This window comes from Phacochoerus africanus, chromosome 2, assembly GCF_016906955.1.
Source record: "Phacochoerus africanus isolate WHEZ1 chromosome 2, ROS_Pafr_v1, whole genome shotgun sequence".
Taxonomy (NCBI): Eukaryota; Metazoa; Chordata; class Mammalia; order Artiodactyla; family Suidae; genus Phacochoerus; species Phacochoerus africanus.
In genome coordinates, this window is record NC_062545.1 from 240,537,344 (window position 1) to 240,553,057 (window position 15,714).

A 15,714-nucleotide genomic window follows, 5' to 3' on the forward strand; every position below is an offset into this window, starting at 1 on the left:
AAATAGTAGTAGGAACAAAGTTGTTCTATCTTTAGTGCCATCTCCATTAACCTCCAGCAAGTTTTGCTTTTTCACTGAGAGGTTGTAAAATCATGATCATCTCAATAGAGTATGAGTCCTTATGTAGTTTATTCTTATTTTAGGTTTTAGTAAAAATTATTTGGAACAAGAGACAACTCATATTTTAAGAAGCAAAAAAAGGGAGTTCCCGTCGTGGCTCAGTGGTTAATGAATCTGACTAGCAACCATGAGATTGCGGTTCGATCTCTGGCCTTGCTCCGTGGGTTAAGGATCCGACATTGCTGTGGCTGTGGTGCAGGCCAGCACCTACAGCTCTGATTAGACCCCTAGCCTGGGAACCTCTATATGCCATGGAGCAGCCCTAGAAAAGGCAAAAAGACAAAACAAACAAACAAACAAAAACCAACAACAAAATCTGACATTACTAAATGACCTGTTCTCTGTGTTACAACTACCACTGCCTTAAGTTTGTGGCTGTCTTTTCAAGAATCATTTTCATTATCTAATTGATAGAGGTATATGCCAAGCTACAAAATGTTTTTGTTCCCGTTTGGCTTCTTAAGAGTCTCTAAATTGCCAGTAAATAGTTTTGGGGCTATAGTGAGTTAATTTTGAATTGTCTCAACTGTGAAATCTGATTATCTTGACATAGCACAACTCTTGTAGAATGTTTTTCTGTTGGAACTGTATCTTAAATACCCTGGAAAATGTAACTATTTATTTATTTAGGAAAATGAAACCCTTTTAAAAATTTTTTTTTCTTTTTATGGCCACACCTGTGGCATGTGGATGTTCCCAGGTTAGGGGTCGAATTAGAGCTGCAGCTGCAGGCCTGTGCCACAGCCACCGGAACACTGCATCCGAGCCACATCTGCAATCTACACTGTTGCTTAGAGCAATGCCATATCCTTAACCCACTGCATGAGGCCAGGGATGGAACCTGTATCCTCACAGAGACAATTCCAGGTCCTTAACCACTGAGCCATGACAGGAACACCAGGAAAATGTAACCTTTTAAAGATGAGTTTTGAGAGGAGGGGGTGGGGAGCATAGAAAAGAAAAAAGAGGAGGAAAAAATGAATTTTATTTAACTTACTGAGAAAGTTGATAACATTGGTGAATAAATCATGGTCAAGGTTTTGTAGACAAAAAAAATTTTAGCCATTGGCCATAACTTGGGAATCAAGCGGAGGGCTTTTATTAAGTAATTGTTGCAGTTAGAAGTTATAGGCCGGAGTTCCCGTCGTGGCGCAGTGGTTAACGAATCCAACTAGGAACCATGAGGTTTCGGGTTCGATCCCTGCCCTTGCTCAGTGGGTTAATGATCCGGCATTGCCGTGAGCTGTGGTGTAGGTTGCAGACACGGCTCGGATCCTGCGTTGCTATGGCTCTGGCGTAGGCTGGCAGCTACAGCTCCGATTCGACCCCTAGCCTGGGAACCTCCATGTGCCGCGGGAGTGGCCCAAGAAATGGCAAAAAGACAAAAAAAAAAAGAAGTTATAGGCCGCTAAGGGACATTATTTATTAATTATAAAACAGACACCTATCCCTTACATGGAGAATATCTTCAAAGGAGTAGCTGTCTTGATCTCTGAACACAGGATGCTTGCTTCTTTCTCATTTTTCAGTCAGCTCATGGAAAGGAGGACTTGCTAAATGATTAGCCCTCTTTGAATCTCATTCCTTTCCTCCAGAGATCCTTCGGACTATCCTAAACAGTCATCAAATGGGAGCTTTCTATAACTCAGTTCTTGATCAATGCCTAGACGGGTTGTCAGTTCTTCTACCTTCCTCTTCTTGTACCTCAAGCTTCCCTTTACTGAAGATCCTCCTTCCCTCCCCAAGAAACACCCCAGTTCCAGTCAACCTTTTCCTGAAAACAACTTCTATGTATTTATCTTAACATAAGTGATGAATAGCCTTGCATCTGTTATGCCCTTCATGCCTTGCTTGGCAGATATAAACAGGATTTATCCTAGGCTCCACTGCTTGTGGGGTTAAATTGATTCAGGTCTCCAGCTTCCCTCAGTGATTCCTGGATGGACAGGTGTTCCTTCCTGCAGAGAGTAAGGCTTTGGCCTTGATAAAATCTTTTTTTTCCCCCCTCAGGTTCTATTATTTATTTATTTCCTTTTTCTTTTTAAGGGTGCACCTGTGGCTTATGGAACTTCCTAGGCTAGGGACTGAATCAGAGCTGCAGCTGGCAGCCTGTGCCATAACCAGGGCAGCACCCCAGATCGGAGCCTCACCTGTGGCCTACGCTGCAGCTTGCAGCAACTCCAAATCCTTAACCCATTGAGTGAGGCTAGGGATTGAACCCCATCCTCACAGACACTATGTCAGGTTCTTAACCTGCTAAGCCACAACTGGAACACCTATTATTTTTTAAAATTTAATTTTATTGGAGTATAGTTGACTTAAAATGTTGTACTAGTCTCAGGAGTACAGAAGTCTTAACCTATTAGATCAAGTACCTGGGACTTGGGCAGATCTCCAGAGCACCAGTAGGCCCCGTTTTTCCGGCACTGTACAGACCACGGTTTTTTGTTTTGTTTTGTTTTTTGGATAATACTCGTGGCATGTGGAAGTTCCCAGGTCAAGGACTGAAGAAGCCACAACAGTGACAACACCAGATCCCTGACCCACTGAACCACCAGGGAATGCCACAAACCAGAGCTTTTTAATGTAGACGTTAACCTGAGTCCCTAGAGTCCCAGGCTCAGTAAGTAGTACACCATGGCACCTAGAGTGTGTGATTAGCACATAATATGGTCCTTTTTTCCCTTCGCTGGTCTCAGTGTAAAGCAGGGATGTTTAATAAACAGTACATAATCATACCCGGCCTCTTAGACTGACTAGTTTGACAACCTGTCATTGACAACCGCATACTCACAGTGTCGCACGCTGTGCCCAGATCTTAACGCTACCCCCCATGCAGCCCAGGCCCTGGGCATCCTCAACTGCGCGCACACAACAGATAGTCATTCCCGATCTCCAATGGCAGGTCGGCTGCACCCGCAGTGGCCAGGTGTTCCCACTTTCTTGGTCCCCGGCGGATGACCGCCGAGGGGCGGTGCGCGTTTCCCAGCCGGCAGAGTTAGGCAGCTGCACGCCGGAAGTGGCGGCGGGAGCGGGAGCGCTGAGGTGTCGACCGGCAGGGCAGTGGCCCGGGGGCGGGGGCGCTGGTCATGTTTCCCTTCGGGCCGGGTAGCCCCGGAGGGGACGAGGCGGCCGGGGCCAGGGCTGAGGAGCCGGCACCGCACGGGAGGCAGGGGGCAGCCGCGGGCCCGCTCCCTTCCCCTCCCGCGCCCCCTCAGCCGGGGGCTGACGCAGCCCCTCCCCCATCGCCCTGCGGGAGCCCTCCCCGCCCGTGCGCCCCCTCGGTGCTCCCAGCCGGGCGCGCTGGGGAGCTCCGGCAGCCCGGAGCTCTAGAGTCCTCAGCCGCTTCCGCCCTGGGAGAGCCGTCACCGCCCTCCCCGCCCCGCCGGCGACCCGGGCCAGACTGCCGGGCTGGACGCCGGTACAGCCTCAGCGCCGTCCTGGGGGTTCCTGGCGCCCGGCTGTTCGGGTGGCTGAGAGAGCGCAGCCTGGGCCGCGGGCTGTTCGTGGACCCGGCGCGGGACAATTTCCGCACCATGACTAACCTCTATGGTTCCATCCATCCCGCGGACTCGGTATACCTCAGCACCCGCACCCACGGGGCGGTCTTCAATCTCGAGTACTCGCCCGACGGGTAAGCGCAGCCCCTCGGAGGGTGGAGGCCCGCCTCGCTGCAGGTGGGCCGCTGCCCGGGTCCCGCTGGCTCGACCCGAGCTGGGGTTTGGGAGTCCGTTTAGGGCAGCCGGCCTTCGTGCCTCTGACTCTTTGTGAAGCGCTGTATCGCTTTTGAAGGCCTCATCCAGCCCCTGGAGGTAGGCGAGCCCGTGCTGTTTGCTCACCTTCAGGACCAGAGCTCTGTGAAGGAATGGTGCCTAAAGCCCCTCATCAGATCTGTCAGAGCCAGTCCAGAACTAGGGTTTTCTGGTGTACCATAGATGCTTGGTAAACACACTTTGGATAAATGCCCATTCTTTCCCTGTCACCCTACCTAGGCTTGTTTCTTTCCTATCTAAATAAGCTTGGTCAAGGCTAAGGGAGTCTGCAGACTCCCTGTACCCTGTGCCTGACTTGCCCTGGGGAGACAAGTCTGGTTTTCTTCGTTCCTTTGCTCCAGTAAGATACTAAGACGCTGCAGAGAGGTGTCTTGTGGGGCATCTGTGAAGTTCTGAGGCTAGACCGCATGTTTCTTTTAAGGGTATACAGCCTTTTTCCTGGCTAATTAGATATTCCGTGTTTGGCCTTGGTTTACTTTGAGCTATAGGGAATTTTCAAAGTGATAAATATTTTTTAAATCGTTTTGTGAGTACGTGGACAAGTTCAACAGCAAACAAAGGGGAAAAAAATTCACACATTTCCACCATGAGAGAACATAGATAATACAACCTTTACCTGATCAAGTCTTCTGGATTCCTAGTCATTTGCTTCTTTGTTCATTCATTCGTTCCCTCATGCAGCAAGTATTTATTGAGCACTCACTGTGTTCCAGAGGCAGAGGTGGCATTGGTGAACAGACCAGTAAAGGCACCGCTTTCCTTGGACTTGGGACCTATTGATTCAACTAGATATTAATAAACATACTAAGAAATTTTATAATATATATATTTTTTAATTGAGGTGAAAGCTTGAAAGAACCTGTTGTGGACCAGGGTGTTCAGGGTTTCCTAAGAAAGTGACACTCAACCAAGATTAAAAAAAATGAGTAGATGAGTCAAGATAGTGTTGAGGAGGGGATAGAAATATTTCAGATAGAGGAACTGGTATGTCAAAGCACCTGTGGTTGGAGGGGTAGCATGTCATGTTAGAGAAGCTGAAAGATGATAGGTTAACAAAGTAGAAAATTGTGCCTGAAGAAAGACATAAAATATGCTAACAAAGGAGCAAAGTAACAGAATCTGAAATCACCGGGCAATTATATCCTATTCCATTTCACTGCTGCAAATCCTTTTTCTTTTCTTTTTGTTTTTAACTCAGTGAATTTTATTATATAGTTGTACAACCATCATCCCAACCCAGTTTTACAACATTGCCATCCCGGTCTCCCGGCCCATCCGTGCCCCCACAACCTGTCTCCTTTGGTAACCATAAGGTTTTCAAAGTCTGTGAGTCAGTTTCTGTTGTGCAAAGAAGTTCATTGTATCCTATATTTAGATTCCACATATAAGTGATAGCATGTGACATTTGTGTCTCACTAACTTCACTTAGCATGATGATTTCTAGGTCCATCCATGTTACTGCAAATGCCAGTATTTCATTTCCTTTTTATGGCTGAGTCATATTGCATTGTTTATATGTACCACAACTTCTTTATCCTCTCCTCTCTCCGTGGACATTTAAGTTGCTTCCATGTATTGGCTATTGTATATAGTGCTGCAGTGAACATTGAAGTACATGTATCTTTTCAAGTCATGGTTTTCTCTGGATAGATGCCCAGGAGTGGGATTGTGGGAGCAAATAATAATTCTCTATTTTTAGTTTTTGAGGAATCTCCTTACTGTTTTCCATAGTGGTTGCACTAGTTTACATTCCCACCAATGGTGTGAGAGGGTTCCCTTTTCTCTATACCCTCTCCAGCATTTATTGTTTGCAGGCTTTTTGATGATGGCCATTCTGGCTAGTGTAAGGTAGTACCTCATAGTAGTTTTGATTTGCAGTTCTCTAATAATTAGTGATATTGAACATCTTTTCTTGTGTTTTTTGGCCATCTGTCTGCCTTCTTTGGAGAATTGTCTGTTTAGATCTTCTTGCCCATTTTTTTGACGGGGTTGTTTGGTTTTTTTTTGGTATTGAGCTGCAGGAGGTGTTTATAAATTTTGGAGATTAATCCCTTGTCAGTCTCTTCATTTGCAAATATCTTCTCTCATTCTGTGGGTTGTCTTTTCGTTTTGTTTAGGGTTGCCTTTGCAATGCAAAAACTTTATTTTTCTTTTTAGGGCTGCACCTGTGGCATATGGAAGTTCCAGGCTAGGGATCAAATCGCAGCTACAGCTGCCAGCCTATGCCACAGCCATAGCAACTCAGGATCCTAGACGTGTCTGTGACCTATACCACAGCTCACAGCAATGCTGGATCCTTAACCCACTGAGTGAGGCCAAGGATCGAACCCACATCCTCATGGATCCTAGTCAGGTTTGTTAACGGCTGAGCCACGAAGGAAACTCCGAAAAAACTTTTAAATTTAATTAATTAGGTCCCGTCTGTTTATTTTTGTTTTTATTGTCATTACTCTAGGAGGTGAATCTGAGAAGATGCTGCTGCGGTTTAGATCAGAGAGTGTTTGGCCTATGTTTTCCTCTAAGAGTTTTATTGTATCTATTCTTATATTTAGGTCTTTAATCCATTTTGAGTTTATTTTTGTGTATGGTGTTTGGGAGCATTCTAATTTCATTCTTTTACGTGTAGCTGTCCAGTTTTCCCAGCACCATTTGTTGAAGGGACTGTCTTTTCCCCATTGTGTATTCTTGCCTCCTTGTCGTAGATTAGTTGACCGTGGGTAGGTGCATGGTTTTAATTCTGGGCTTTCTATCCTGTTCCACTGATCTGCATTTCTGTTTTTGTGCCAGTACCATGATGTTTAAATGACTAGCTTTGTAGAATAGTCTAAAGTCAGGGAGCCTGATTCCTCCAGCTCCATTTTGTTTCTTTCTCAGGATGGCTTTGGCTATTCTGGGTCTTTCATGCTTCCAAAAAAACTTGAAAATATTTTGTTCTAGTTTTGTGAAAAAATGCCATTGGTAATTCGATAGAGATTACATTGAATCTGTAGATTGCCATTTGACAATATTGATTCTTGCAATCCAAGAGCATGGTATTTTTTAAAATTACTTAATGCATTTTATTATATTTATAGGTGTACAGCAATCATCACAACCAAATTTTACAGCATTTCTATCACAAACCCTCAGCCCATCCCTCCTACCCCCCCATCCTGTCTCCTTTGGAAACCATAAGTTTTTCAAAGTCTATGAGTCAGTATCCGTTCTGCAAAGAAGTTCGTTGTGTCCTTTTTTTAGATTCCACATGTAAGTGATAGCATTTGATGTTAGTGTCTCATTGTCTGACTGATTTCACTTAGCATGATAATTTCTAGGTCCATCCATGTTGCTGTAAATGCCGTTATTTCTTTCCTTTTAATGGTTGAGTAATATTCCATTGTGTATATGTACCATATTTTCTTTATCCACTATTCTGTCAATGGACATTTAGGTTGTTTCTATGTCTTGGCTATTGTATATAGGAAGAGCATGGTATATTTTTCCATGTGTTTCAGCTTTGATTTCTTGCATCAGCGTCTTATAGTTTTCAGAGTACAGGTGTTTTATCTCTTTAGATAGGTTTATTCCTAGGTGTTTTATTCTTTTCGATGTGATGGTAAATGGGATTGTCTTTTTCTGATCTTTCATTCTTAGTATATATAGAAGTGCACTTGATTTCTGTGTATTAATTTTGTAACCTGCAACTTCACCAAATTCATTGATGAGCCCTAACAGTTTTCTTGTAGCATCTTTAGGATTTTTTTCTAGGTATAATATCATGTCATCTGCAGACAGAAATAGTTTTACTTCTTCTTTTCCAATTTGGATTCCTTTTCTTTTTCTTCCATGATTGCCATGGCTAGGACTTCCAAAGCCGTATTGAATAGTAGTGGCAAGAGCAGACATCCTTGTCTTATTCCTGATCTTAGCAGGAATTCTTTCAGCTTTTCACTGTTAAGAATGATGTTAGCTGTGGGTTTGTCACATATGGCATTTATTATGTTGAGGTAGGTTCCCTCTATGCCCACTTTCTGGAGAGTTGTTTTTGTTTTTGTTTCTTTGTCTTTTTTTGCCTTTTCTAGGGCCGCTCCTGCGGCATATGGAGGTTCCCAGGCTAGGGGTCTAATTGGAGCTGTAGCTGCTGGCCTATGCCAGAGCCACAGCAACGCTGGAGAGTTTTTATCGGAATTGGGATTTGGTCAAAAGCTTTTTCTGCATCTGTTGAGAGGATCATATGGTTTTATTCTGCAATTTGTAATGTGTTGTGTCACACTGATTGATTTGTGGATATTGAAAAATCCTTGCATCCCTGAAATAAATTCCACTTGATCATGGTGTACAATCCAGTGCATTGTTGGATTCTGTTTGCTAGCATCTTGTGAGAATTTTTGCATCTGTGTTCATAAGTGATATTAGCCTGTAATTTTCTTTCTTTCTTTTTTTCTTTTCATTTTTGTTTGTTTGTTTTGTATCTTTGTCTGGTTTTGGCATCAGGGTGATGGTGGCCTCATAGAATGAGTTTGGAAGTGTGTCTTCCTCTGCAGTTTTTGGGAATAGTTTCAGAAGAATAGGTATTATCTCTTCTCTAAATATTCGCCTGTGAAGCCATTTGGTCCTGGACTTTTGTTTGTTGCAAGCTTTTTAGTCACAGTTTCAGTTTCAGTACTTGTGATTGGTCCATTCATCTTTCTTCTGTCTTGGTTTAATCTTAGAGATTGTACTTTTCTAAGTATTTGTGCATTTCTTCTAAGTCGTCCATTTTATTGGCATATAATTGCTCATAGTAGTCTCTTATGATCCTTTGTATTTCTGTGATGTGTATTGTAACTTCTCCTTTTTCATTTCTAATTTTATTGACTTGAGTCCTCTTTTTTTTCCTTAATGAATCCTGCTGAGGATTTGTTGATCTTTTCAAGAACCAGCTTTTTAGTTTCATTGCTCTTTTCTGTGGTTTTCTTCATTTCTATTTCATTTATTTCTGCTCTGATATTTATGATTTCTTTCCTTCTGCTAATGTTGGGTTTTGTCTGTTCTTCTTTCTCTAGTTGCTTGAGATGTAAAGTTAGGCTGTTTATTTGAGATTTTCCTTATTTCCTGAGGTAGGCTTGCATAGCCATAAACTTCCCTCTTAGAACTGCTTTTGTTGCATCCCATTAGTTTTGGATTGTTGTGTCTTTGTTATTTGTTTCTAAGTATTTTTTAGTTTCCTCTATGATTTCTATATATTTATAATTGTTATATCTTCTTGGATTGATCCTTTGATCATTATGTAATGTCCTTCTTTGTCTCTTATAATATTCTTTATTTTTAAGGTCTATTTTGTCTGAAATGAGTATTGCTTCTCCAGCTTTCTTGTGATTCCTATTTGCATGGAATATTTTCTTCCATCCTCTCACTTTGTATTCATATGTGTCCCTAGAAATGGGTGGGTCTCTCAAAGACAGCATGTATATGGTTCTTGTTTTTGTATCATTCAACCAGTCTTTGTCTTTTGGTTGGGGCATTTAGTCCATGTACATTTAAGGTAGTTATTGATATGTATGTTCTTATTGCCATTTTATTAAGTGTTTTGGATTTGTTTTTGTTGGTCTTTTTTCTTCCCTTCTTCTCTTGTTCTCTCTTCTTGTGGTTTGATGACTATCTTTAGTGTTGTATTTGAGTTGATTTTTCTTGTATGTGTGATAGATTTTTGGCTTGCAGTTACCCCAAAGTTTTGATATATATGAAATTGTTTCAAATTGTTGGTCTCTTAATTGCAAGTGTATCTCCAGTGTCCTGCATTTTGTACCCTTTTCTTCTCATGATTTCTGATTTTGGTAGCATATTTGTGCATGGATGATTTCCTACCTTTACTATATATATGCCTTTATTGGTGATTCTTATCATTTGTAGTATTTTTGTTTCTAGTTGTGGCCTTTTCTTTTCTGCCTAGAGAAGTTCCTTTAGTATTTGTGGTAAAGCTGGTTTAGTGTTGCTGAATTCTCTTAGCTTTTGTTTGTCTGTAAAGCTTTTGATTTCTCCTTCAAATCTGAATGAGAGCCTTGCTGGGTAGAGTAATCTTGCTTGGAGGCTTTTTTCTTTCATCACAAGCATATTGTGCCTGCAGAGTTTCTGCTGAAAATTCTGCTGGTAACCTTATTTGGGTTCCCTTTTATGTTATTTGTTCTTTTCCCTAGCTGCTTTCAATATTTTCTCTTTGTCTTTAATTTTGATCAGTTTGATTAATATGTGTCTTGGTGCGTTCCTCCTTGGGTTTTTTTTATATGGTACTTGTTGTGCTTCCTGGATTTGAGTGAGTGGTTCCTTTCCCGTGTTAGGGAAGTTTTCGGCTATTATCTCTTTGAATATTTTTTCTGTCCCTTTCTCTCTCTCTTCACCTTCTAGCAGCCCTATAATACACATGTTGGTGCTTTTAATGTTGCCCCAGAGTTCTCTTAGACCATCTTCGTTTCTTTTCAATCTTTTTTCTATTTTCTGTTCCACATTAAGGCATTTCCACTAGTCTGTCCTCCACCTCGCTTATTCATTCTTCTGCCTCCTATATTCCGCTGTTGGTTGCTTCTAATGATTTTTTTTATTTCAGTTTTTGTATTTTGCATCTCTGCTTGCTTAAGTTTTAAATCTTGTATTTTTTTGCTCAGTGTTTGCTGTAAATTATCAATCTTTGCCTCCAGTTTGTTTCCAATGTCTTGCATCATTTTGATTAACCCTGATAATCAGCTTTATCAGGGTTCCTTCATATGTTATTTATTTTTTTTCCTTAGCTACTTTCAATATTTTCTTTTTGTCTTTAATTTGGTCAGTTTGATTAATACGTGTCTTGGGCTGTTCCTCCCTGGGTTTATTTTGTTTCATTGTATTTTTAATTTTTTAAGATTTTTAATTTTTCCATTATAGTTGATTTACAATGTTCTGTCAGTTTCTGCTGTATAGCAAAGTGACCCAGTCATATATATACATATATGTACATTTTTTTCCCTTAAATTATCCTCCATCATGTTCCATCACAAGTGACTAGATATAGTTCCTTGTGCTATACAGCAGGATCTCATTGCTTATCCACTCCCAAAGCTATAATTTGCATCTACTAACCCCTAACTCCCAGTCTATCCCACTCCCTCCTCCTCCCCCTTGGCAACCACAAGTCTGTTCTCCAAGTCCATGAGTTTGTTTCTTTTCTGTAAATAGGTTCATTTGTGCCGTATATTAGATTCCAGATACAGATGATATCATATGATATTTGTCTTTCTCTTTCTGACTTATTTCACTTAGTATGAGAGTTTCTGGTTCCATCCATGTTGCTGCAAATGGCATTATTTTATTCTTTTTTATGGCTGAGTATAGTAGGACTCACGTATAGAAAGACAGGACACTGAGGCCTTTGCCAGGAAGCAGCGTTTATTCATGCTGGCACAGGCTTAGCGGATTCGTATCCAGAGGCTGAGCCCCTAATGCAGCGGGGTGTTGCTTATACATCCCCGTTAGGTTTCCTGCTACATCTTGGTCCCTTTGTCCCCCTTATAAGGTAACAAGCATTCTATAACTTCTGAGTCGATAGGTCATGTTACACAGATATGCCTGTGCACATGGATACCAGTTATGTTATACTGTCACAGAACTGCAGATGTGCACATAGATGCTGATGGTGCACATTGCCTTCCCTTTGTTCTGAGACACCCTCTCCCCCTCCCCACTACATTGCCCCCTTTGATGTTCTGATCCTTCTCTCAGGGTTAAAGAGCATCATCTTGGGCTCGGGGTTTATATTTCCATAGCATCATCACATGCATGGTGCCATTTTCCTTTTGACCATGGCCTCAATGAGGCTAGAGACAGATCTTATAACTAGGGGAGCAGACAGGGTAATATCAGACAGCCTCCCAAGTTCAGGAGCATGATACCTATGAGGGTTTTGAATCCCCCAAAGGTTGAAAACCATCCCCCGAATAGCTTTCTGGGGTTTCAGCCTTTCCAAGTCTATATGGGGACATGAGCCACTTTTCTGATGTTTGTGGCTATGTTAGTCATGGCCTGGCCGTTGTCATCTATCTGGAGGCAGCAGTCGGATTGATTAAATTTTCCGCCTACCCCTCCTTCTTCTGCTAATAGGTAATCTAAGGCTAGGCAGTTCTGGCAAATAGCTGAGCACATCTGCTATTGTTGTTTTGCCACGAGTTCTAGGGCTGCGGCTGTTTGGTTAGTAATAATTTACAGTACCACCTGTAACCTGATGATTTGATTAAGCATATATATAGGGATTTGTTAGCCCCAACTCCCATCTTGTGCCCAAGTGGCTGGACCATATGTCTCAATAATCCTCTGGGGTGGCCACTCATTTTCCCCTCATCTTTGTTGTCTTCCTGTCACAGGGCTCCTTCTGGTTCTAACCTTTAGGCTCTGATAAAGAGGAGTCCCTAATTTTTCTTCCTCCTGGTTAGGCAGGAGGAAGAATCCTGGTTGGATTATTCTGATGGTGCAGCTCCCTTTCTATCAAGCAGGGAGTTTTGGATATGCTCTTTTTCCACATATCCAAAACAGTCCATCAGGTGCCCTCCAGTGTTCGGGGTTGCTAAGAGTAAGGTTGTCCCAGTGTTTACTTATTTCACGTATGCCATGGAATGGATTGGCCTCCTCAGTTTGTGTAGTACAGTTGACTATGACTTGATAGGGAGAGGATTGGCACTGGAAGGTGTTAACCATGGATGCCAGGGCCCAATGCCAGGTAGAAATGTTTGGCTACCCCTCAAAGCTGGTAGAGTTCCAAGAAAGCCTTCTTTTGCCTGGAGTTTCTCCTACCCATTGTGTGTAACCGGGTCCTGTCCTTCCAATGCATTTTTCTCCAATTACCTCTGAGGCCAAGACCCAACTTTGGCGCCAATTGTTTTCTCTCTCTGTTGTGGAATGATTCCATTGAAGTAAGTGGAATGCATTTAGGCTGGTCCCCTTCCAAGGCCATTCTTCACTCATAAGGGTCCCTCCACAGACCCAACAATCAGTGACATTGAATTCATGGGCAATCCTTTCAGCTAGGTCAGTGAAAAGATTCGTCCCTAGGGTAGGGAAGTCCATGTCTGGACCCAGGTCCTTCCTGAGTTGGTCATAGACTAGGCTGGACCCCGATTGCAGGGGCCTTGGGCCTGCCTATTGTTTTATCTTTTGTATAGTTTTTGTATATCTGTGACTAGCTGGGCCTGGTCCTGGTCCTGAACTTCCCCTCCATCAGACATGCCTCAGTGTCCACTATATGTCCAACAGGCCCAAGCCCCTATTCCCCTTCTCTTTGGTCCCTGGCAAGTGTGCCCCTCCAGGTATTTTGTTTTTATCCATCCCATCCAATAACTTTTACCATTGTATATGCAAAGGGTGGGGGTGGTACCTCGATAACAAGCAGCTGGTTGGTAGGAATTGGAGGTGAGGGACAATCCAACCTTCCCTTGATACGAAATCTTCCCCATACACTTATCAGAAGGGGTGGAATTTGAGTCTACAAGAGGGGCAAAAGAGGCTCAGACCAGAAGCAACCAATAACAACAAAATATCCTACACAGAAGAGGAAGCAGAGTGCAAGCAGGGACCTTTTGCCACATTTCCAATTGGCCGGAGCAGTTTCCACCAGCCTATTGCAAAGATTAGGACAATGACCACAATAACAGACAGGTACAAGGGATGGCAGTACATCACAGTAAAGGGACTGAAATGAGGAATGGATACAGTCTATTTATCCTGTCTGGTGGCTGACTCCTCAAGCTCCTGCCATGCATAGACAGTCAGCTTCTAGAGTGACTAGAGCAGGGCTGTCATCCTCATGGGTTTCTGAAGCTGCAGCTTGTTTCTTTCAGATGGTCAACTTGCACAGTGTTGAGGGATCAGGGATGCACTCCATCTCGAGATGCTGGTTTTGCTCTGCTGTGGTGGATCCAAGGAGCCACTTCTGCCACCTTTACTGAAGTAGAGGTGGATAAAATGACAGTAAATGGGCCCCTCCAAAGAGGTTTTAATGCTGGACCTTGAACTCTTTTACCCATATAGCAGCATCCCCTGGTTTGAAGGGCTGGGTGTCTGTGGTTAGGCTTACAGGTAACCGTTCCCTAACCCACTGATGGAGGATGGCCAGGGTGGAACCTAGTGTCTGCATCTGTTGCCTCAGGGTAAGGTTCCCTAGTTCCTTTAAGTCCCCCCTTATACCCTTAATGAGAGGAGGGGGCGCCCATAGCAGATTTCATCAGGGGAAAACCCAGGCTGTTTAGTAGGGCTGGACCTAATTTTTAGCAAGGCTACTGGCATGAAGTGGTCCCAATGCAAGTGTGTCTCCTGGCACAGTTTGCTTAATTGTAATTTTAGAGTCCAATTCATCTGTCTCACCTTTCCGGAGCTCTGGGGCCGATAGGCTGTGTGCAACTTCTAGGTGATTTTTAATCCCTTTGCCACCAGTTGTACTACCTCCACCACAAATGCTGGCCCATTGTCCAATCCAGTGGTGATTGGAATCACAAACCAGGGAATGATTTCCTTTAGGAGGAATCAGGCCACCTCATGTGCCTTCTCTGTGCGAGTTGGGAAGGCCTCTATCCAACCTGAGAATGTACACACAAAGACTAACAGATACTTAAAGCCTCGGACTCAGGGAAGCTCAGTGAAATCCACAATTGTATTTTCGAATGGGGCCCCTCCAACACTCTGTATTCCATGGGTGGCCCTAGGCCCCTGACGTGGGTTATTCCGGGCACACGTTTCACACTGCTCGCATATTACCTGGGCTGTGCTGGCAAGCTGAGGTATGTAGAAGTGTGGGCCCAGTGTGGTCTCGAGAGCCATTTGGCCAGTGTGAGTCTCCTGATGAAATTGTTTGACAAAGGCTGGGGCTTGGGTCTCAGGAATTGCAATTCGGCCGTCTTCAACTTTCTAGCATTCACCTGGGAGGTAGTTTCCAGTCTCAGTTTGGAACCAGGTGTTTTCATAATGTGAGTAATCTGGATCCCATTCTGCCAATGGACTAGGGAGCAGTGCGGCTATCAGAGCCGCTGAATTCTTTTGTCCCCTTGGAGGCTGCGAGATTTGCTTCTTGGTCTGCTTTACGGTTTCCCCAAGAAACTGTGGTGGTCCCTCTTTGATGTCCCCGACAGTGTATGACTGCCACCTTTTTAGGGGCCCATACAGTGTCTAAGAGGTCAAGGATCTCTTTGCCATACTTTATATCCTTCCCTCCTGAGTTGATTAGCCTCTTTTCTTTATATAGAGACCCATGTGCATGGAGGGTGGTGAAGGCCTGTTTGGAGTCGGTGTATATATTGACATGTATCCCTGCTGCCAGTCAGAGAGCTCAGGTTAGTGTGATCAGTTCTGCCTTTTGCATGGAAGTCCCTTTTGGCAGAACTTTTGCTTCAGTGGTGGAATGTAGGGTCACCATGGAATACCCAGCAAGGCGTTCTCCCTCTTTTACAAAGCTACTACCATCAGTGAAATATTCAGCATCTGGGTCTTCCAGGGGCTGGTCTGTTAAATTTGGTCGGCTGGAAAATACCTCATCTATGACTTCAATACAGTCATGATCTGGCTGCCCTGGCCCAACAAGTAGTAGGGTTGCAGGTTTAAGGTCCTCACCACCTCCAGGTGAATGCATGGATTTTCACATAACATTCCCTGATATTTGACCATCTGGGTGTTAGTTAGCTAGTATTGTCCCTTCTCCATTAATGTCGGCACTGAATGTGACACTTAGACTGTTAGTTCTTGTTCCATAGTCAATTTATCAGCTTCCGACACTAAAAGTGCTGTGGCTGCAAGTGCCCGCAGGCAGGGTGGCCATCCTTGGGCAATGGAGTCAAGTTGGAGTGGCAAAATA

The 15,714-nt window shown here is 43.5% G+C and overlaps 1 protein-coding gene across 1 annotated transcript in view; it reads left to right on the forward strand.

Annotated features, from left to right (window-relative positions):
- The first annotated feature begins 3,147 nt into the window (after window positions 1-3,147).
- The window catches only part of DCAF10 (DDB1 and CUL4 associated factor 10), a 65,678-nt gene continuing 53,111 nt past the window's right edge, over window positions 3,148-15,714 (forward strand). The window contains exon 1 of the mRNA XM_047767965.1: window positions 3,148-3,754. Coding sequence (XP_047623921.1) covers window positions 3,210-3,754 — 545 coding nt within the window. The 5' untranslated portion in view covers window positions 3,148-3,209. The remainder of the gene's footprint in view (window positions 3,755-15,714) is intronic.